General features: G+C 50.2%; 1 protein-coding gene across 1 annotated transcript; it reads left to right on the top strand.

Annotated features, from left to right (window-relative positions):
- Positions 1-2,597: 2,597 nt before the first annotated feature.
- Positions 2,598-22,786, top strand: F11R (F11 receptor). The gene is made up of 10 exons (XM_032849484.1): positions 2,598-2,750; positions 20,072-20,140; positions 20,305-20,412; positions 20,595-20,741; positions 21,014-21,216; positions 21,626-21,728; positions 21,870-21,977; positions 22,189-22,201; positions 22,508-22,556; positions 22,668-22,786. Exons 1-10 carry the CDS (start codon positions 2,690-2,692, stop codon positions 22,701-22,703), a joined length of 897 nt encoding a protein of 298 aa, XP_032705375.1. The 5' UTR covers positions 2,598-2,689; the 3' UTR covers positions 22,704-22,786.
- Positions 22,787-23,283: the final 497 nt, after the last annotated feature.

Genomic DNA, 23,283 nt, shown 5'->3' with positions numbered 1-23,283 from the left:
GTTGAGCCTCTGCCTTAAACTCAGGTAGTGATCTCAGGGTGCTAGGATGGAATCGGGCTCTCTGCTCAGCAGGGAGCCTGTTTCCCCCTCTCTCTCTGCCTGCCTCTCTGCCTGCTGGTGATCTCTGTCAAATAAATAAATAAAATCTTAAAAAAAAAAAAAAAAAAAAGGAGTTGTACAAAAAGCCGAAGGAGTTCTCAGAAGAGTTTAAGCAGAGGCTGTATAAACTCTCTGTGGTTGTATGGACCTTCCTATCTAGGGCAAGAAGATGACTCAACCTCTAAGATGACCCTTCCTGCTAAAGACTCCAGATCAGTATTGGAGCTCCTCTAACCTCCTGCTCAAGTTCCCCATCTTGAAGTTTTCTCTGACACGCACAGCCCCCAGTGATTAGTTCCCTCCCCCGCTCTTCCCTCTCCTTGTATCTCAAGGCTACATTCCTTTGAGGGTAAAGAACAGAACTTTGCACATGGCAGGCACCCAAGGATTTGTTTCGATTTAGTAACATGAGGTTTCTTTTGGTAACATATTGTCTTGTTTCCTGTATTAAGTCTTGAAAGTAGAGAGTGAGCCCTTGGAAGTCAAAGACCGTGACTTATATTTATCTGTTTTTCCTTCCCTATAGCACCCACCAGGCGCTTGATAACCACGGTTTTATTTTTTTAAGATTTTATTTATTTGACAGAGAGAGACACAGCGAGAGAGGGAATACAAGCCGGGGAAGTGAGAGAGGGAGAAGCAGGCTTCCCATGAAGCAGGAAGCCCAATGCGGGACTCCATCCCAGGACCCCGGGATCATGACCTGTGCCAAAGGCAGAGCTTAATGACAGAGACCCCCAGGTGCCCGGATAACCATTGTTTTAAATTGAGTGGAACTAGAGCAGACCAAGGATTGATAGCAAAAGTGCAAGAAGCAAAAGGTCGAAAATTATTACCATTTTGCATAAAGGTGTGGGCTTCTTGCAATGCAATAGTGTTCAGGAATTTGTCCAACAGGCAAGATCGGTTAAAATTAAATAATTGTAGGGGCGCCTGGGTGGCTCAGTGGGTTAAAGCCTCTGCCTTCGGCTCAGGTCATGGGCCCAGGGTCCTGGGATTGAGCCCCACATTGGGCTCTCTGCTCAGCGGGGAGCCTGCCTCCCCCTCTCTGCCTGCCTCTCTGCCTGCTTGTGATCTCTCTGTCAAATAAATAAATAAAATATTTTTAAAAAATTAAATCATTGTAAAATAAAAGCTAGAAACAGTAAAGATGTTGAGCATGAGTTTCAATTAAAAGCGACACAATAATATAAGAGGAAGCTCGAGTATTAACAGTCTCTGGCAAGAGGGGTAGTAGCACCCAACTCTTAGTCACAGAGAGAACAACAATTTTAAAACGCAGGGCTCTGCTGATGGATGGAACATGTGTACGGGACAACTGCCGTCACTCACAGCGATGTTTACAGAACATCTGTCTGTAGGTCTATTTGTATTACCTGGCTGTGTCTGGTGTATATATTGGGTGTTGAAAGTTCTTGAGAGAATATAATCCTGCTTTTCCCACTTTTGGGCTGAGGTCTCCCTTCCCCTTCTCCTTCCCTTCCCTTCTTCTGTGTAGTCCCCTCCAAACTTAATGCTGTGAATGGGGTCTACAGAGGACTGCGTTGGAGAATCCTGTCAAGGTATCATTCCACTTCCGTCCCAGTCCTCTCCCCATCCCCCCCACCCTTTAAAAGATTTTACTTATTTATTTATTTTTAAATTTAAAAAAATTATTTTTATTAACATATAATGTATTATTTGCTCCAGGAGTACAGGTCTGTGAATCATCAAGCACTCACCATAGCACATACCCGCCCCAGGGTCCATCACCCAGCTACCGTATCCCTACCCCCCCACCCAAATTCCTCCTATTAGAGAGATCATATAATAATTGTCTTTCTCTGGTTGACTTAGATTTTACTTATTTATTCGACAGAGAGAGACACAGCGAGAGAGGGAACTCAAGCAGGGGGGAGTGGGAGAGGGAGAAGCAGGCTTCCCGCTGAGCAGGGAGCCCCACGCGGGGCTGGATCCCAGGACCCCGGGATCAGGACCCAAGTCGAAGGCAGACGCTTAACGACTGAGCTACCCAGGCGCCCCCTCTCCCCTCACCGCTGCCTATGAATGTGTGTTTTTCACCCGCCAACGGTTCTGTACTGCCCCCGACAGTTTACACCCAAACAAACACAAACCGAGGAAAACACAGCGAGGCGGGTGTCCCCGCCCGCAGGTCGACGGCTTCCCCTCCCTCCTCCTTCGAGGCATGCCCTCCACCCCCCTCTCTCCCTCAGGACCCAGCCAGTCGGAAAGTCCCTACTTCAGGATCGCCGCCCAATCAGGGTGTCCTCACCTGCGGAAGGTGAGCCTCCGGACGCGACAGTCCCCTGGGCCAATCAGAGGCGGCTGGGGCTCGGCAGGGGGCTCGGCAGGGCGCCCGGCGCTCCGAGTGCGGGCGGGCGCACCTGGCGGCGGTGAGTCACTCAGCGGAGTGGCGGCTCCCTCCACCAATCGGAAGGCGCAGGGCCGGGGCGCCGGCCAGTCGTCGCGGGGGGCGGGGCCGGGCGGAGCCCAACCTGGCGGCCGGAGTTTAGTCCCGGAGCGGCGGTGGCTGAAGCTGCGTGTCTGCGCGGGGCTCCTGCGGCCGCGTCGCGTCGGGACCCTGATCGTCATGGGGACAGAGACGAGAGCCGGGAGGAAGCAGCTGCTTCTCTTCACATCGGTCATCCTGTGTAAGTTCCCGGAGTTTCGGGAGGAATCGGTGGGTCGGGGCAGAGGTTGGAGGAGCGCTCCCCACGCCTCTCGCCCGCGGGAGGGGAGGAGTTGAGAAACCTGCCAGCCTCACCCTCCTGGTCCCCCTTTCCATCCCTACCCTCCCCTGCGTCCCCTCCCCCTCACTCTGGCGCTGGCTGGCTCCCCTCCCCCACACCCGTCCCCTAGACCCCCCGGGAGGGGGCCGCGGCCTCCGCACGCAGCCAGAAACCACGGAGGGGGTAGCCCCACCTTCCCCGGCCTCACTCACTGGGGGGAGCCCTGCGCACATCCACCCAGGCGTGCCCCTCCACACGCGCCTGGGAAGGGCCATCCTGCCCCCCAGCAGGCGCCCGACCTACGGCGCACAACCCGAGAGAAGCTGACTGTCCTCAGGGAAGGTCTAATGGAGGTCAGGTGCGGTGGGCATCTCTTTGCCTGGCTGTTGCTGAGGGGCTCTCTTTAGCTCCCCGGGATCTTTGGGGTGGCGGTGGTTGCTCTGGGAAAAGTGTCTGGGTGCAGACTCCGAAGCGGAGATAAATTTGAAATAGCGCCTTTCTCAGAGCAGGGACTTCAAGTTCCTTCCTGGGGTAGCTACCTCGAGAGTCCTTCCTAAGTGTTGTTGACGGAGTGACTATTCCCAGGGGGAGGACCTGCCTGTGGGTTGGCTGGATCCTTCTCAGAGCCGGTGCTCTGCCCTCCCCCAGCCGCTCCTGGGAGTTTTTGTTTCCCTTGTAAACTCCCTTTCCTGTGGAACAATGAGGCTCACTTGCGGGGGCTCGCCGCTGTCTATAGATAGGTTTGGGCGGACCGAGTGTGTGGTTAGGGTCACCTCGTGAGGCAGTCTGTGTCCCCAACTGGATCTGTCAGATTCTTGAGTGCCCGTGCCTCCGTGGATTCTTGTGTATGTGATCTGTAGGAATCTTTGTTTTTCCCTCGAGGTCTGTGCTTTAGGAAATGTAAAAGAAATGAGCAGTCACAATCAGCATCGGTGGTTATAGGGCAGTTCATTTTGTTCAGTTTTGAAGGGTGGAAATGGATTCCCTGCTCTTAGACAGCTCCTTTGTCCCTTTTCACAAAAACAGAAGCTCTTGGGGTAAACTGGACCAGAAGCAAGTCTGATCCTCTCCCTATTGTACAGATACGGAAATAGGTCCAAAGAGGGGAAATGACTTTTCCAGATTGACGAAAGGACCTGGGAATGGAACCAATTTTTCCTGAGCTCCTTCTCCTTTTTCCACTGCTGGATCCAGCATCTCAAGCACCCTGTGGCACAGGAACCATGATCTCAAACATCAGCTTCGGATAACGCCCCTGGGTCCGCTCTCTTACCTTCTCTCCCTTGTCCCTTTCATTTTCAGCCTCCACTTTCCTCTTTGATTGAGTTGCCGCTCTTTTCCTATTCTTCGCCTTTCTTACTTCTGCCTGTATTTTCGAACTGCTCAGGACACCCATGGTCCTTTTTTGGTTCTGGGTGGTCCTCCTGGTGATACTCAACCTTCCATCCCCCGCCCCCCCGCCTGAAGTTTCCCATCATTGGCACTGTCTGACCGTGTGTGTTGGGCTTACAAGCTTCCCGAAGCCGGCATCCTTCTTTTCCTCTTTTTTCTCTCATTTTCGGCGTTGTGACTTACCCCAAAAGCACATACTGGCACAGAAAGAGTTGGGAGAGCCCCCATCCTGACCTTGGGAGTGTCCTCTAGTCTGTTCAGGGATTCAAATGGAGCCTGAGGCAATGTTTCATTAGCTTGACAGGACTGTGGGTCCTGGGAAGTGACCATGTCACATTTCAATTCTGCTGGACCCCGGGGGGAGTGATTTGATTAGTACAGTGAGGATGGAAATAGGAATCAGGTAACCTCACGGGGTTCTAGTTTGGCTCTCTGCCGTATTTGTGATCTTAGGCTAGTGCTCAGTCTTTCCATCTGTGGAGCAGGAGTAATGATACTTGTCCTTTGGGTCGACCAGGATAATAGCTACATTACATGTACAGTAAGGGATGACTATTATTGGGCAGCTGTTAACCCCTTCGGATTTTGTGAGGAGGAAATAATACTGCCCCAGGAGAGTTGGTCAAAGGAAGCAAGGTTTCCCCCTGCTAGATCCCAAATGGCAAAGGTTACAAAGGTAAGGGTTCTTTCCTGGGTGTCTGGTCTGTCCTCTGGACCTGGGATGTCTGGAGCATATGTGGGTGCCCTTGTGTTCCTTCTCCCACCATGGCTGTTGCTCATCGTGGGCTCTGCCATCAGGGAGGAAGAAAGGACAGGATATGATCACGTCAAGCAAAGGCCCAACCCCAGCCTGGGAAGCCTTGTGGAGAGGAGAGCCTGAGCTGCTCCAGGAATTGGAGCCCTCATACTGAGGGAATGGGGTCTGGGAAAGCACAACCAGTGACCAGAAGTCTCCCACTCCCTGGGGAGCCTGCACTTGGAAAAGTTTCCAGCAATCTCCCTGGCACAGGGTCATGTGTGAATAGCATGACTTCTCATGTAACCAAGGAGAAGGAGAACCTGGGTTGGAAGCCTTGTTCTCTCCCCCAGTCCCACGTGAGTGGGGGACCCCTCCTGACATTCCAGAAGGCAGGAGCTGCTGCCCTGTGTCTGAGTCAGTCTGAGTGCTGGTCTCCTCCGCTGATGCTTCTGACTCAGGCCCTTTCACCTTTGCTGTTCAGCTTTGCCTCCAACTACAACCGGTGAGTCACTTCTCTTCCCTCCCTCTGCTAGCCAGCTGAATTTACTCCCCGGAGATGGTCCCTCGAAACCTGAAACCTAGAGGCTGACGGACTCAGCCGGAACTAGGAACTGGGAAATGTGCAGATGCGCGGTGGTGGGATTCCAGTGCTTCCCTCTGTCTGTACCTCCCGGCTCCAGGATGCTTTCACTTCTCGGTGTTTCTCGCTAGTGTCTTTGTGACCTGGGCGTGTCTGGGGTCTCCAGGGCAGTGTTGGTTTGGGGTAGAACACCTGTAGATAAAAAAATAAAAAAGTTTCATTTACTTAGAACAGGTTGATACATTGATACACACTACAGACATCGTGTTACCTCAGGCACCTTGTTTATTTCACTTTGGATGCCCTGGTGGTCTTTCCCGGTTGGCATTAGGGGCGTTGTGGTCTTGGTCTTTAAGATCCCACCGCTGCCCACCATGCCCCTCCCAAGTCACCCAGTCAAGGGCCACCTGTTCTGTGGACACCGAGAGGGCTGACACCTTTGCTCAGGATTGAAGATTGTAGATTGAAAAGCTACACCCATTTTGCACAATTGAGTAGGAAATAATGGAGCATAGTTTTCACATCTGTTAGCTTTGAGACACTGTGGGGGCCTCTAAACTCATTTGTTTCCTTTTCAGAGGTTCAGGAAAGGTCTGGATGACCACTTGTCAGATGTAATTGTGAAAGAGGGGACAGCACTGTGCAGGGGCGGATGGTGGGAAGCCACGTGAGTGGATGCATACTGGGCTTGTCCAGACATTGAAAACCCAGAATTCATCTGTCTGGGACTCCCTGATAAGCAGGGTTTCTGTCTAAAGTCCGGCTGTGGCATTAGTTTCGCAACGTTGGGGTTAGGACAGGAGGAAGCAGCTGGCTGACAAGGAAGCTTGACGCCAGGCCCCTGGAGAGAGCCCTGTGCGGGTGGGGCACAACCTTCCCTTGTACTGGGGAGATGGGTGGGAAAGGGGAGGAGCGGAGCAGGTAGGACTAGAAATGGAAATTCTGCAGAGAGAGGGCAGGAGGGAGCCATGAAGTGAAAGCTTTCCTGTCCCACACTGCTGATCCCACCTTCTGCCATCCTGAGGGCCATTCCATCCCTGACATCACTCCAAGTGCAGCCAAGAAGGGCGGTTTAGGCTCATCCCACCTGTTGCTGGGCTCACAGAGCCTTCCTCTTGCCCACGCATTCCTTATCTGTTCTACCCTAACCTTCAGGAGCAAGTTCCCTCTTTACAGAGTGACCGGTGGGGAGGAAAGGGGAAACCGGGGTCAGAAGCCCTAGGTCCAGGTTCTTTTTTATTTGACAGAGATCACAAGTAGGCAGAGAGGCATGCGGGGGGGTGGCGGGGAAGCAGGCTCCCTGCTGAGCAGAGAGCCCAATGTGGGGCTCGATCCCAGGACCCTGGGATCATGACCTGAGCTGAAGGCAGAGGCTTTAACCCACTGAGCCACCCAGGCGCCCTGACCGGGTCCAGGTTCTGATGGGACTGCTTTGCCAAATGCATTTGTTTGTCTAGGAAACATGGGTATCTGTAGGGTTTTGAGCACTGTGCTAGAGAGTAGGAATAAAGCAGTGAATAACATCTGCTATCAATAAGTCCTGAGGGAAGCTGGGGGTCCTGGGAACCCACGTTAGGTAAACGGAGTATATCCTTTCAGAGCCAGACGCCCTGGCTCTTCCTCCTCATTCCACTGCTCCAACTTCCTTACAGCGGGGAGGGTCCTGTGAAGCTCGGATGCCTAGAGGGGAAGTTTGGGTGAATTCATAGAGAAAACCAGAGAGGCCGGCTGGCTGGTTTCCCTCCTTTTCCTTCTCTTTAAAACAAACAAACAAACAAACAAAACCCACGGAATTCAAACAAACTCATGGCACAAAAGCAGCTTAAGGAACATTCTAATAATTAACAGGATATATAGAGGAAATAAGGTTTCTTGATAAAGCAGGAGAAGGGAGGAGCTTCCCTGTGGTGGGTTTGATTGCCTGTACAGGGGTGGTTGGTGGTGGGTTCTGTTAAGTGTGGACACCTTTGCCCTCTGTGACCACCTCATCGCGGCGTGCTTCAATGGGGGCATGGAATGCTTCTCAGGGCAAAGCACAGTGCTCGGAGCTGGAGAGGCACAGACAGCTTGGATTCTCTTCCCAAAGAACTACAGACATGCACTGACTAAGCCGAAAACGGCAGAATGTGCCAGGCACAGTCATCAAAGTACAGAATGTTTTGGGGGCATACGAGGAAAGAGGTACATTTTTATTAAGAAATAATATGTGCTCAGTGCAGAAAAATAGGAATACGGGAATATAGAGAAACTAAAAATTACATGTGATCCTATTATCAAGAGATAAACAGTACTGGTGTTTAATTGTAGTCTTCTCTATGAATTATATGGTATATATGTATATATACACCTTATATATTATGTATATGTATTTTTAAGCAAAGTGGGCTTTAAACAAACTCCATTCTGTATTTTTCTACTGCATGGCTATGTCAGAACTAACTGTTCACCTTTTGTTGGACTTTTAGGTTTTCTTCTTTCGCTGCACTAAATAATATGAATACTGAATAATGAATATAAATAATGAATAATAATGTGAAATTGTCCCTGTACATACATCTTTTTTTTGAACAGCTGCTGCTTTTATTTTTTTTTTTAAGATTTTTATTTATTTATTTATTTGACAGACAGATCACAAGTAGGCAGAGAGGCAGGCAGAGAGAGAGGAGAAAGCAGGCTCCCTGCTGAGCAGAGAGCCCAATGCAGGGCTCGATCTCAGGACCCCGGGATCATGACCTGAGCTGAAGGCAGAGGCTTTGTAACCCACTGAGCCACCCAGGCGCCACCCTGTACATACATCTTTAAGCTTATTTTCTTAGACTACATTCCTGGAATTTGGGGAGAGATTAATGTTGACTGGGGAAAGTCATCATGGATCAAGGGGCATTTGAACAGGGTCTTGGAGGTTGGGTGGGCTTTCCTTGGTCTGATGGAGACGATTGTAGTGTCATAGTTTTGGAGCCTCAGAATTAGACAGACTTGGGTTAAGATTCCCTTTCCACCATGGGGCACCTGGCTGGCTCAGTTGGTAGAGTGTAAGACTCTTGATCTCCAGGTGATGAATTTGAGCCCCACATTGAGAAAGGATTCCCTTCTTACTTTGCTGTCTGTAGCTGTGTGGTTTTGGACAACTGTTCTAAGCTCAGTGTTCTCATCTGAAATGGGATGATAACAGTAGTACTTGTCTCACAGCGTTTTTGTGATTAGAATCTAAGGATACAGGGACACCTGGGTGGCTCAAGCGGCTGCCTTCGCTCAGGTCATGATCCTAGGTCCTGGGATCGAGTCCCACATTCGGCTCCTTGCTCCACAGGAAGCCTGTTTCTCCCTCTGCCTCTGCCTGCCACTCTGTCTGCCTGTGCTCGCTCTCGCTCCTCTCTCTCTCTCTCTTTCTGACAAATAAATAAATAAATAAAACCTTAAAAAAAAAAAAAGAAAAAGAATCCAAGGAGACAGTGTGGGCCCCTGGGTGGCTTGGTTGAGTGTCTGCCTTTAGCTTGGGCTTGATCTCGGGGTCCTAGGATTGAGCCCTACATTGGGCTCCCCTTCAGGGAGTCTGCTTCTCCCTTTCCTTGTTCCTCCCCACCATTCATGCTCTCTCTCTCAAATAAATAAATAAAATCTTAAAAAAAAATGCATAGGGCACTAACCTTAATGGGAGGGCTCACTGTGCCATTTCTGCCATGAACCTCCATTGGTCGAGGCAGTCCCAAGACCTTGCCAGGATTCAAGAGGACGGAACCTAGACTCAAGTCACAGTGTAAGAAAAGCCTGTGGGATGAAATAAACATGAAGATCCATATGTCTATTTTGGAAAATACAATTTGTCACAGTTTTATTATTCAGATACATAGTGATTTTCAAGAACTATATACTCAGTCTTACAGATTTCTATACCACCAGCTCTCTTCTGAATTGTATGAAAGCATACAGGGATTGATTTAAGTATTAATGGCTACATCACCACCTCAGCTCCCCTTCTCTTGCGCTTCCACTTCCACCCCTTTGTGCCACTGCCTACCTACTGTTGGCAGCTACAGTCATCTCCAGGTCACCTGTGCTGTCCTTTCCTCCTGCCCTTTTTCTCTCCTTGAAATTTATCAGACTTGCCTATACTCTCCAGGATCTCTCTGTCAAATAAATAAATAAATAAATACAATCTTAAAAAAAAAAAAATTAGGGGTGCCTGGGTGGCTCAGTCGTTGGGCGTCTGCCTTCAGCTCAGGTCATGATCCTGGGGTCCTGGGATCGAGCCCCTCATTGGGCTCCCTGCTTGGCAGAGAGCCTGCTTCTCTCTCTCCCACTTCCCTGCTTGTGTTCCCTCTCTTGCTGTGTCTCTCTCTGTCAAATAAATAAAAACCTAAAAAAAAAAATAGTAATAAATAAATAAATAAATAAAATAAATAAATGTAGATCCCACATATACATGAGATCATATGGTATTTGTCCTTCTCTGTCTGACTTATTTCCTTTAGCATAATGGCCTCAAAGTCTATCCATGTTAACCCAAATGGCAAGGTTTCATTCTTTTTTGTGGCTGAGTAATAAAACATTGTATACATGGACCACATATTCTTTATCCATTCATTCATGAATGGACACCTAGGTGGTTTCCATCTCTTGGCTATTGTAAATAATACTGCAGCCAACATAGGGATGCATGTATCTTTTCAAAGGAGAGGTTTTATTTTCTTTGGAGACACCCAGTAGTGGAATTGCTGGATCATAGGTAGTTCTATTTTTACTTTCTTGAGGCGCCCCCATACTGTATTTCGTGTTGGCTGCACCACTTTGCATCCCTGCCAGCAGTGCAAGTGTTCCCTCTCCTCTGTATCTTTACCAATACTTGTTACTTCTTGTCTTTTGATAATAACGTGAAATGAGGGCTCCTGGGTGGCTGAGTGGGTTAAGCCACTGCCTTCGGCTCAGGTCATGATCTCAGGGTCCTGGGATCAAGTCCCACATCGGGCTCTCTGCTCAGCGGGGAGCCTGCTTCTCTCTCTCTCTCTCTCTCTCTCTCTCTCTGCCTGCCTCTCTGTCTACTTGTGATCTCTCTCTGTCAAATAAATAAATAAAATCTTAAAAAAAAATAACGTGAAATGACCATTTCATTGTGGTTTTGATTTGCCTTCCCCGATGATGCGTGATGTTGAGCATCTTTTCATGTACCTGCTGGCTGTAGGTCTTTGGAAAAACATCAGTTCAGATCTGTGCCCATTTTTTAATTGGATTCTGTGGCGTTTTTTGCTATTTCGAGTTGTGAGTTCTTTTTTTTTTTTTAAAGATTTTATTTATTTTTTTGACAGACAGATCACAAGTAGGCAGAGAGGCAGGCAGAGAGAGAAAGGGAAACAGGCTCCCCGCTGAGCAGAGAGCCCGATGTGGGGCTCGATCCCAGGACCCTGGAATCATGACCTGAGCCGAAGGCAGAGGCTTTAACCCACTGAGCCACCCAGGTGCCCCGAGTTGTGAGTTCTTTATATGTTCTAAATTTTTTGAATAGTAATCCTTTATTAGATAGGCGACTTTCAAAATTTTTCTCCCATTCAGTAGGTTGCCTTTTCATCTGATGATGGTTTCCTTTGCTCTGCAGAATGTTGATTCTTTCACTGTGTGGAAATGTCATCATAAACCTAGGTCAAGTTTGTCGTCACTGAGGATTCAGCCAGAAGGCCCACTGCTGAAATTCAGCGTAGACCTATGTATACATGCACCTGGTCCGCCATCAGAAAATATCACAGACTGGGGCTTAAACAACAGTTATTTATTTTCTTTTTAATTTTTAAAGATTTTTTTTTAATTAAAAATTTTTTGAAGATTTATTGATTTGAAAAGGGGAGAGCATGAAGTGGGAGAGGGGCAGAAGAAGAGGGAGAAGCAGACTCCAGGCTGAGCTCAGAGCTGGATGTAGGACTCAGTCCCAGGACTCTGGGATCAGGACCTGAGCTGAAGTCAGATGCCTAATGGACTGAGCCACCCAGGCGCCCCAACAGTGATTTGTTTTCTCACAGTTCTGCAGGCTGGAAGTTCAAAACTACAGGGCTGATGGCCTCATTTCCTCTGAAACCACACTCTTCGCTGGTGGTCTTCTCTGCGGGAGGCACCCTTGCTGTCTCTCTTTATAAAGGACACTGGTTAGATTGGATAAGGACATGTCCCAAGGGCCTTATTTTAACTTAATCATTTTGTGAAAGGCCACGTCTCCAAATACAGCCCTGTTTTGAGGTATGGGGGTTTAGGGGGAACACAATTCAGTTCCTAACAAGCATAAACCATTTTGAAGATTCCCTCTGCAGAAGGGGCAGTGCTCTGATGAGCATCTCCTCAGGGCACCTGGGGGCTCAGTTGGTGGAGCGTCTGCCTTCAGCTCGGGTCATGATCCCAGATTACTGGGATCGAGCCCCACATGGGGCTCTGTGCTCAGTTGGGACCTGCTTCTCCCTCTGCCTTCTGTACCCCCAACTTGTCCTCTCTCTCTCTCAAATAAGTAAATAAAAAAAACAAAAACAAACAAACAAAAAAAAAACACCAGGATCTCCTCCTCTACTGACCTGGGCTTCTTTGGAGCCTCTTGGTTGTACCTGTCGTAAAGAGGGTGGAGGTGTTTTAAATGGATTCTCATCTTTCCCCTACTTTCTTCTGCTGTTTTATTTTTTTATCATTTTTTAAAAGATTTGTTTATTTGAGAGAGAGAGAGGAGCAGGAGCAGGTGTGAGTGGGGGGAGGGGCAGGGGCAGAGGGAGAGCATCCCAGCCGGACTCCCCGCCAAGGGCGGAGCCTGCCTCTGGCTTGCTGATCTTGTGGGCTATAAGGTCAGGACCTGAGTCGAGATCAGGAGTTGGATGCTTTTTTTTTTTTTTTTTTGGAAGCTTTTGTATATTTATTCAAAAGAGAGAGTGAGAGAGTATGAGCAGGGGTAGGGGCAGAGAGAGAGGGAGAGGGAGACTCAGACTCTGGGCTCAGCAGGGAGCCGGATTCAGGGCTCTATCCCAGGATCCTGAGATCATGACCCTATAGGAAGGCAACCCCTTCCCCGACTGAGCCCCTCAGGCGCCCCTCTGCTTGCATCAACAACCTCCTGGCACTTCTACTTCTGTCTTGCACACTTCCATGGGTGCAGAAAAGCAGCCTCTACCTTTGTGCATGGGGGCACCTACAGGCATGCTGCAACCTAGGGCAGAAATCAGGCCTTGTTGCAAAATGGCTGTTGGGAATTGCGCATGTGCAGAGAAGTTTTGAGACTGTTTCAAAACGACGAAATTTTAAAACACTTGGGGCGCCTGGGTGGCTCAGTGGGTTAAAGACTCTGCCTTTGGCTCGGGTCGTGATCTCAGGGTCCTGGGATCGAGCTCCGCATCGGGCTCTCTGCTTAGCGGGGAGCCTGCTTCCCTTCCTCTCTCTCTGCCTCCTTGTGATCTTTGTCTGTCAAATAAATAAATAAAATCTTTAAAAAAAACCACACACTTAATTTGGGGGGTACCTGGTGGGCTCAGACAGTGGAGTGTGTAACTCTTGATCCCGGGGTTGTGAGTTTGAGCCCCACATTGTGTGTAGAGATCACTTAAAAATGAAAGAAATCTTAACAGAAAACCAGACCACTTAATTTTTAAGTTCTGAAGTTAAGTTTAAGAAAAAGATTAATGGAGGAGCGCCTGGGTGGCTCAGTCTGGAGTCTGCCTTCTGCTCTGGTTGTGATCCTAGGGGTCCTGGAGTTAAGCTCCGAGGTGGGCTCCCTGCTCAGCCCCTGCTAAGCGGGGAGTTTGCTTCTCCCTCTCCCTCTGCCCCACTCCCCTCGCTCATGCTCTTTCTGTCTCTCAAATAAACAAAATCTTAAAAAGAAAAAAATACAAAAGAAATAGATGAATGGAAAAGCATCATTTTCCCCCCTGAAAGTAGAACAGTTTATTAAACTTTAAAAAAAAAATTGAACTGTGGGTCAAGTTTGTTTTTCATTTGGGCGTACCCTGTCTGCCAGCTTGAAAAATGGGCTTATCTTTGTAGATAAACTTTAACAAGTAGATGTGGTAGTGAATGGTCTGCTATGACCTAATTTGTTAAGACTCTGAGTTGTTCAATGTCAACTCGTACCAGGCATTATGCGGAAGTGCTGAGTACCCAGAATAATAAATAACACACGGTTCCTGCTCCCTGGGGGTTTGCTGTCTGGTAGGGGAGACGTCCCCAGGCACAGATGATGTCATTATAATGGGAAGTGCTTTGCTCCTGTTTGGCCTGGGGTAGTTAAAGCCTCAGAACGAGGAATGAGGTCAGAAGCCAGGTCTGAAGCCAGCTCTGGTAGGATTGGGGGTGGGTGGGTCATTCCTTGGGAAATAATGTGGATGCGTAGCTGCTGACCAGATGAAGAAAGAGGGGAAAGGGTGCTCCGCAGAGCTGGAGCCGCAGGAGCAAAGCAGAGGTTGGGAAGGTGCCCTTTGCCGGGAGTTTGAAGGAGTCTCTGCTGCGGGAGGAGAAACTGAAAGGGTAGAGACTTACTAGAGGGGCAGGTAGTGCTGGACCACTTGCCTGGGTAAAGAGTCTGGATTTTCTCTGAGGGGCAACATGCGATCCTTGAAAACTTGAAGCAAGTGTTAGATGTGTGTTTTTAGGAAGGGTGTATGATATCAAGCTGCCTCAATTTGAATATGCACGACCACTTAGCTGCCCGGGGCCTCAGTTTCCCTGGGTTAGCAAATAGAGATGATAGGGGCTCCTGGGTAGCTCAGTCAGTTAATCGGCAGACTGTGGGTTTCAGCTCAGGTCCTGATCTCAGGGTCTTAGGCTGGAGCTCTGCCTTGGGCTCCACACTCAGCAGGGAGTCTGCTGGAAGTTCTTGCTCTTTCTCTCTCAAATACACAAGTAAATAAAGAAAAATGGAGATGATAATAATAGTATCACCCAAGTCTCAAGGTTGTCGTAGGGATACAGGAACATCCAGGTAATATGCTTGTAGCAGTGCCTCGCACACAGTAAGCGCTCAGGAAATACCAGCTCTTCCTCAGGCAGTGGAGTGGAGGACGGATTTGAATGGGTCAAGACTAAAGAAGACAAAAAGCAAGTTTACCTGAGAGACCAGTCGCAATCCTTCAGATGTTGGTGGTACTAAACAGCGGTGGTCAGAATTGACGATGCAGTGCTTGCTGTGTGATTGCCAAGAGTGAGGGAGAGATGGTGACTGCAGGAAGGCTTCCCATTTGAGTGAGCAAGTAGTAGATGGTGATACCACCAGCCTGGAGAGGGGAGCAGGAGGAGAGGTGGGGGCTGATGCGGGAGGGGCTGTGTGAAGTCCTGGGGGAGAGGGCCGGAGGAGGCTCAGCCCTGGACAGGTAGGCACCTGCAGCTGTGGTGGGAGGTGGGGACCGGTGGGTGCCGATGAATTTCAGGCTGTGTTTGAGATTTCCTAGAGAGAATGTGGGAGGGAAAAGAGGCCTGGGATGCAGTGCTGGGAATCACTCATATTAAGGGATTGACAGAAGAAGCAAGATTCAAAAAGGAGAGTGAGCAAACTCAGAGGTGGTGGGACGACCAGAAGGGCGGTACACAGAAACTTAGGGGCCTTCTTTTTAAAATTTTATTTATCAGGGGTGCCTGGGTGGCTCAGTGGGTTAAAGCCTCTGCCTTCGGCTCAGGTCATGATCCCAGGGTCCTGGGATGGAGCCCCACATAGGGCTCTTTGCTCAGCAGGGAGTCTGCTTCCCTTCCTCTCTCTCTGCCTGCCTCTCTGCCTGCTTGTGATCTCTGTCTGTCAAATAAATAATAAATAAAATCTTTAAGAAAAGGTTTTATTTATCTATTTATTTTGAGAGAGAGAGAGAGAATCTCAGGCAGGCTTTGTGCTGAGCTGGGAGCCTGATTCGGGGCTCTATCTCACAGCCCTGAGATCATGACCTGAGCCAAGGTCGAGAGTAGGGTGCTCAACCGACAGCTGCCCAGGTGCCGCCAGAGTCACTTTTGAGGAAGGGAGCCGTTTGTAAGGCCTGACGTCTTACAGAGGCCACTGAAGGGAACTGAAAAAGCAAACTCTGGATATCCTGATTTCTGAGACCACATCAGTGTTTTGTAGATTGGGAGGCAACGTCAACTTAGGCATACATTTAATACGATGTCCCCCCAAGAAGCTATTATTAAATCGATGTAAATCATATAATCAGGGCTTCTTAGAATTGAGGAATGCCATAACTGGTGATCTTAGTAAAAGCAGTTTTACTTCCAAGGTGAGAGCCCAAGACTACTGCAGTAGGCTGATCAGTGAACCAGCGTGTGGGGCTGAAAACCCCAGGAGGCCTGTGGAGGGAGGAGCAGGAGGCTGAGGGCAGGCTCCGTGCACAGGGAAGGGCCAGACATCGATTGAGGCCTTTGAGTTTTGTGGTTTTTCTTATTGTGAACTTAGAGTAGATCAAGCATCACCGTGAAAAGGATGAATTTTCCTTCTGTTTTGTTTACCATGTGCATGAGTGGGGCATCTGGGTGTGTGTAGTGAGCCAAGTACGGGTCCAAGCTTCAGGGCAGAGGGTTGGGGGGCATGACGAGGCAAGGGGAATACGAAATAGATGAGGACAGTAGGAGGGAGACTGCGCGTGTCCTGATGGAGCTCGGGTGCGGTAAGGGGACGCTCTCCACTCTGCTGGTCTATCTGTGAAAGTTCTAGAAAAGGGTTAGCCTTTTCAAGGCAGATACCATGAGGACAGTGGTTTGGTGGGCTGGGACATAAGCATTTTGCAGGCAGAGTTTATATTTATTTATATGTCTTTTTTAAAAAAAGATTGTATTTATTTGAGAGAGAGAAAAGTCACAAGTAGGCAGAGAGGCAGACTGAGGGGGAGGGAGAAGCAGGCTCCCTGCCGAGCAGAGAGCCCGACATGGGGCTCCATCCCAGGACCCTAAGATCATGACCTGAGCCGAAGGCAGAGGCTTAACCCACTGAGCCACCCAGGTGCCCTATTTATATGTCTTACTGAAGAAACTGTGAGGTCAGAAAAATAAGTGTGTACAGAGGATCTATGGGCAGATGAGGATAATAATAATAATAATAATTGAAGATAAAGTAGTTACTTGGTGCTTCCTGTTGTAGGCACTTTATTTGTATTAGCTTGTTTAACTCTTAACCACAGGCCTTTGATGTAGAAACTGTTATTATCCCCATTTTACAGATGGGTGAACTGAGGTTCAGAGTGACTAAGGTAGCCTGCCCGGGTCACTCAGCCTAGGAGGTCCCAGAGCTGGGATTTGAGTCAGGCAGCCTGGTTGCAGAGGCTTGTTCAGGAAGGATGAGCAGGGGCGGGGTGGGGGTGGTTGGGGAGTGGTCCACGATGGTGAGGTGTCGAGGAGAGCATGCGGTGTGAGGCTGGGCCGAGGCATGCAGGGACTCACAAGCACAGCAGAGCTTGTGTATTGGAGGTCAGGCCACAGGAGGTCAGCCACGATCCTGCCTCTGAGGGAGGTGGGGGTGGGGGGACAGGTACTGACCCTGAGATGTCAATTACTGTACAAGACGTTTATTAGGGAGTGCTCTTGGGATCCACACCTAGGGAAGGGCAGGGAAGGGAAAGGAAGCAGGATTGGGCAGAGGAAGAAGTTTGGTTATATCGAAGCCTCAGCCTGTTCCCCAGGAGAGCTTTGGGGTGGGAATAGCCTTTCTGTGTTTTCCCAACTTGGGGGGTTGGGGCATTGGGGCAGTAGAGCTGGGGCTCTCTGGAGCTGCCCTCCTGCTCTCATTCATTGCTGGGGCACTGCCCCTGCCCTGGTGCCAGGCATGCCCCTAGGCCCGGCAGTGTGCTGTCTGTCCCCAGAAGGGCTGGTGGCTGAGGGCCTTTGTCTGGCAGAAGTCCCAGCAGCTGGAAAACTAGTCCTTCATTCCTGAAGAGAGATTCTGCTCGAGCATCCTGCCGCACATCATAGGTAGCAAGCTGTAAAATTTGAGGATCTTAAAAACAGAGTTCCCATCATCCAAGCAGAGGAAGCTGACTGGGGCAAAAATCCAAAACATTTCATTATCAGCGTTCCCAATAACAGCTGAGTAAGAATGTCAGTGTGCCCAGTTTTCAATTAAGTGAGGGCTGTGTGATTTAATTTCTTGTCTCTCATTACGTTTGGTTGTAAATTTGACATTAAAATGTAATGCCCAATATTGTACAGATACAATGTAATAATACTATTAGAGATAATTCACAGGTGAAATGGACCTGACTTTTAAAAGAATAACATTTATTGTGTAGTCTGCCCCCATTAAGCCATGGCTTTTCTAAGAAACAGCATGGCTTATAAAAGGATGGTATAAAAAGGGGAAAGGGCATCTGGGTGGCTCAGGCAGTTAAGTGTCAGACTCTTGGTTTCAGCTCAGGTCATGATCTCCGGGTCGTGAGACAGAGCCCGGTGTCAGGCTCCCTGCTCAGCGTGGAGTCTGCTTGTCCCTTCCCGTCTGCTCCTTCCCCCAGCTCTCTCTCTCTCTGATAAATAAAAAATCTTTAAAAAATAAAATAAAAGTAGGGACGCCTGGGTGGCTCAGTTGTTTGGACGACTGCCTTCGGCTCAGGTCATGATCCTGGAGTCCCGGGATCGAGTCCCACATCGGGCTCCTGGCTCCGCAGGGAGTCTGCTTCTCTCTCTGACCTTCTCCTTGCTCATGCTCTCTCTCACTGTCTCTCTCTCAAATCAATAAATAAAATCTTTAAAAAAAAATAAAAATAAAAATAAAAAATAAAATAAAAGTAAAAAGGGAGAAAAGAGAGTGTAGGGGGAAGCTGTGTGCTCATCTGAGCTCTGGTCTTTTATAGTTATGAAAACATGGGCTAGCCCCTTAACTTTATATATATATAATTTTCTCATGTAAAATGGGAGAGAGAGAACACTTAATCTGGACTAATTCACAGTGTTGTGTCAAGTTGAGATAAATGTATAAAAGTATTTCTAAAATATAATTTAATTTAATTTATTTAAAGATTTTATTTTATTTTATTTGTCAGAGAGAGAAAGAGCACAATCAGAGGGAGCCGGAGGCAGAGGCAGAGGGAGAAGCAGGCTCTGTGCTGAGCAGGGAGCCTGATGCAGGACTCAGTCCCAGAACCCCAGGATCATGACCTGAGCTGAAGGCAGATGCTTAACCGACTGAGCTGCTAGGCTCCCCTGTATAAAAGTACTCTTTACATATTAGTTAAAAAACAAAACCAAAAACCAAAAACCCTCAAGGACTTTAGAGAACATCTAGTTCAAACCTTTCGTGTTTCAGGTGAGAAAAGGGAGCCTCAGAAGTCACAAGACCATATTCAGTTATGTGAGTAATCACACAGAGGAAGAATGTGCTCGCATGAATCTAAGGACGACGGACTCTTAGAATTATAACGAACGCACACGTGGTGGTTGAGCGTGGAAAACATGAATGGGATGTTTGTGCAAGTGCAGGTCTGCAGCCGAGTCTGGCTCTCCCAGAGTCCATCTCTGGTGCTGCGTGTCGAGTGCTGGACCCCCTGCCCGGCCACTGGCCAGTGGTGGTCGCACTTGGTTAGCCCTGCCCCACCCCCAACCCCCGCCCCAGCCCTTTACCCCAGTACACACCACGTCTTCCTTTCCTTCTCCACTGGGCGGGAGGAGATTCTTGGGGGAGGATCTCGCCCAGTCCCGGTCCTGGCTCCCTCTCAGGCCAGGCTGTGTGATCTTAGGCACGATTCTTTCCTTCTCATTGGCTTGGTTCCTCGTGTAAAACTGGATAATAACACTTGTCCTGCTGATCTGTCATGCTTCTTTCAAGGATCAAACGATGTAATGTGTGTGAAAACACTTTAAAAAGCACAAAATGCCCTACAAATGTCAAGTGTTGTTATTATCCTCGTTATTGCTCCTCCCTCCCTCCCTCCCTCCCTCCAAGACTCCCTGCCTCCTGTCCCCCCCCCTTCCCCCACTCCCTGCCTCCCCTCCCCGCCTTCCCGGTCTCCAGCTTTGCTGGCTTCCTGCCAGGAGTGTCTGACAAGTGGTTGCAATTAATTATTTGTTGAGAAGCTTTCTCTGAACCATGAAATGTCATTGCGAAGCTGTTCTCGGACGAGTAGGAATCCAATTAGATTATTGGGAGTTGCTGGGGATCCTGGGGGGCTCAGTGGGTGAAGCGTCTGCCTTTGGCTCAGGTCATGATCCCGGGGCCTGGGATCGAGTCCCACGTCGGGGTCTCTGCTTAACAGGAAGCCTGCTTTTCTCTCTCCCCTGCATCTACCATGCTTGTGCTCTGTCTCTCAAATATATAAAATCTTAAAAAAATTAAAAAGATTATTGGGAGTTGCAGAGGGAAACAGAAGGAGTAAAAGAAATTACATTCAAAAGAAATACTTCATTTCCATTGATAATGGAAGGATTGGCCTGCGGTTATGGCAGAAAGCATTTAAAGAAAATGTTTAGGATATTGGTGAGAGGGTGTGAGACCCAGGAGGAGCTTGGATCACAGAATCTCCTCGCCTTGGAGAAGCCCTGGGAGGTGCCCAGCCTCCGAAGCCCTGTCAGCGGGGATGCTCTTCTGTCCCCTCCTGATGGGGCTGCCCCTGTCCTCCTCAGGCTCCCTGGCGCTGAGCAGGGGTGCGGTGTACACGTCGGAACCTGAAGTCTCCGTTGCTGAGAATAAACGTGAGTGCGGGGCAGCTCGGGGGTGGGGCTCTGGGGCGGGCGGGAGCAGGTGCATGTCCCCCGGGGACTTGGAGAGCATCCAGCATGGGCCACTGTTGGGGGCCATCTCCCCTTTCCCATTTGCTGCTGCTCCTTCCTCCTCTTCACTTCTGTCCTGTCTGCAGCCGCCAAGCTGCCCTGCTCCTACTCCGGCTTCTCCTCTCCCCGCGTGGAGTGGAAGTTTGCCCAAGGTGACATCACCAGCCTCGTTTGCTATAACAACAAGATCACAGGTGAGTTGTCCTTCCTTTCTGATGGCCCAGGTTGTGGAGGGACTGATGGGCCTGGATTCCAGGGGAGAGTTGCGGCCTGGGGCTCGGGTCCCGCGCACTTCCCGTGGCCTCTCCTGCCACCAGCGCCGGCTTCTCTCAGCTCTCCGGCTCATTCAGCCTGTCCTTCCTCTCTCTCTTGGTAGCTTCATATGAGGACCGAGTTACCTTCTCACATAGTGGCATCACTTTCCATTCTGTGACCCGGAAAGACACGGGCACGTATACGTGTATGGTCTCCGATGAAGGCGGAAACACGTATGGGGAGGTCACCGTCAAGCTCGTCGTGCTTGGTATGCGCCACGCCCTTTCTGTGTGGTCTTGGCATTCATTGCTTCCCTAAACCCTCACAGGCTCTGGTGAGCTTTGGAGCTCACTGATGGTGAGAACGCTCCTGGCTGGGGGGATTCAGAGTTCCGGTGCCGGCAGAGGGGCCGAGCCCCTGCGGGGGGAGGCTGAGGGCATGGTGTGGGTTGGAGGCTAGAGCTGAGGGATGGGGTATCAGCGGTGTAGCCTCTGGGCAGTGCCCTCTGACCTGGGCTCAGCCCCTTCTGTCCCTTCACAGTGCCTCCCTCCAAGCCTACTGTCAGCGTCCCCTCCTCTGCCACCATTGGGAGTCGGGCAGTGCTGACCTGCTCGGAGAAGGATGGCTCTCCCCCTTCTCAGTTCTACTGGTACAAGGACGGGGTCCTGATGCCCACGGAGCCCAAGAGCAACCGAGCCTTCAGCAACTCTTCCTACACCCTGGATCACAGGACCGGGGAGCTGGTAGGGGTGGGGTAGCGAGGGAGGGCGGGGGCAGTTACAGAACCCTTGAGGGTGGGGAGGAATAGCTACAGGTGAATTTGGCTTCGGGGTCAGGAGACAAAAGACGGGCACTTGGACACATGGTAGGATGAACGTTGCATAACGTGTAGAACAGTTGAGTCATTATGTCGTGTACCTGAAAGTAACGTGATGTAATTTGTCACCTCTAGTGCAGTTAAGAAGCAAAAACAGGTGCGCCTGGCTGACTCAGTCACTGGAGGCTTGCGAGTCTTGGTCTCAGGGTCGTGAGTTCAAACTCCACGTTGGGCGTAGGACTTAAAACACACACGGAAAAAAAAAAACACACGAAAAAGCAGAAGTAGGACCTTGGCTTCTTCGGGCAGGAAGCCAACTGTTTTCTTCACTCCAGGTCTTCAACCCCGTTTCGGCCTCTGACACCGGCGAGTACACGTGTCAGGCACAGAATGGCTATGGGACCCCCATGCGGTCAGACGCTGTGCGCATGGAGGCCGGTGAGCACGGGTGTGCGGAGTGGCGGCGTGAGCTCGGGCCTGGGGTGGGGGTCGGGGTCTGCTTTTCTTCCTGGCTTTGGTGGTGGTGTCAGCAGTGGGAGTGAGCCGTCAGGGCCCTGACCTCTTGTTTGTGTCTCATAGCGGAGTTGAATGTGGGGGGCATCGTGGCAGCTGTCCTTGTGACGCTCATTCTCCTTGGATTCTTGATTTTGGGCATCTGGTTCGCCTATAGACGAGGCTACTTTGACAGTGAGTATCTGCCCTCAGAGGCTGTCCTTTTTATCGTCCCCCTTTCAGGGCACGGTTCTTGGGTGCCTCCTGAGCACAGAGCGGATAGTGAGCCCACACATGCGGGGTTCTCTCCCGGGTGAGCGCCACTTACCGCCTGTGTGCTGTTTCCCCTCCCTTCCGTGTCCGGCTGGCTTCTGCCCTGCTCATGGTCCCGTTTCTTCTCTTTCAGGAACAAAGAAAGGGTGAGTGAGGTGCCGTCGTGGGGATCCCTGAGGTTGAGAACGTGGACGCCTGTGGTTTGAAGCTGAGATGGGTCCAGGGGAAGGGGTTGGAGGCGGAGGTGGGGGCAGCCCCGTTTGGGCGGACATCCGGGTCTCTACCTGTCCCTGTTCCCTGTAGCCTTGTGTTTGTCCTGTCTGCCCACACCCACACATCCCTGCTGAGAACTCTGTGCTTCTGTGAAGCTGAGTCCAGCCTCTGGCGCTGGCGAGCAGAGGCTAAGGGGAGCACTAGGGACTGAGCATCTCCATCCTCTGGCTTGTCTGCAGGACCTCGAGTAAGAAGGCGATTTACAGCCAGCCCAGTGCCCGCAGCGAAGTGAGTGTGCTACCCTGGGACAAGGAGGGGGCTTCTGGCCTGTGTCCCACGCACAGGAGATGAGCAGCTAAAGGCCAGGATAGAGTTGATTTGATGTTTCTGTTTCCCCAGGGGGAGTTCAGGCAGACTTCGTCATTCCTGGTGTGACCCTGGTCCGGCTCATCTCCTGTCCTCTGTGCTTGCCTTACGCTGGTGCTACCAGACTCTGGCCCATGATGTCTGTACTTTCACAGAATGCCTTATGTGTCTTCTAGCCCCACAAGGGTCCCCACTTTTATCTTAGTTAGGATGTGTTTTTTTTGTTTTTTGTTTTTTTTTAATAATGTCAGCTGTGCCCCCCTTCCTCCTGCCCCTCCCCTCTGTTCCCACCACTGCTGAGTGGCCTGGGACTTGTTTAAAGCTTTCGTTCCCCATCCCTATGAGGGATCAGGCAGGAGTCCTGATTGATGCTCCTCGACCTCCCTCCAAGTAGGCGACAACAGTGGCAGGCACTCTCTACCCACCCACCCCAACCCGCATGTCAGGGCCCGTGAGTAGTGACCTTGAGCTTATGCCGCGGCCCTCTCCTCATGCTGAGGAGGTATCTGCAGTTCCAGGGTGGAGACTGGAGACGGAGCAGCTGACAGGTTGTTTGGGGACCACACCCAGTCTCTCCTGCCTCTGCAGCCCCCTTTGTTCTGTCTTCCCACGGGAAGTGCCACTGGGATCCTCTTGCACTGCCCTTGAC

The sequence above is a fragment of the Lontra canadensis genome, unplaced genomic scaffold, assembly GCF_010015895.1.
Source record: "Lontra canadensis isolate GAN:19392208 unplaced genomic scaffold, GSC_riverotter_1.0 scaffold230, whole genome shotgun sequence".
NCBI classification, from domain to species: domain Eukaryota; kingdom Metazoa; phylum Chordata; class Mammalia; order Carnivora; family Mustelidae; genus Lontra; species Lontra canadensis.
This window is presented reverse-complemented; position numbering and strand designations above follow the sequence as displayed.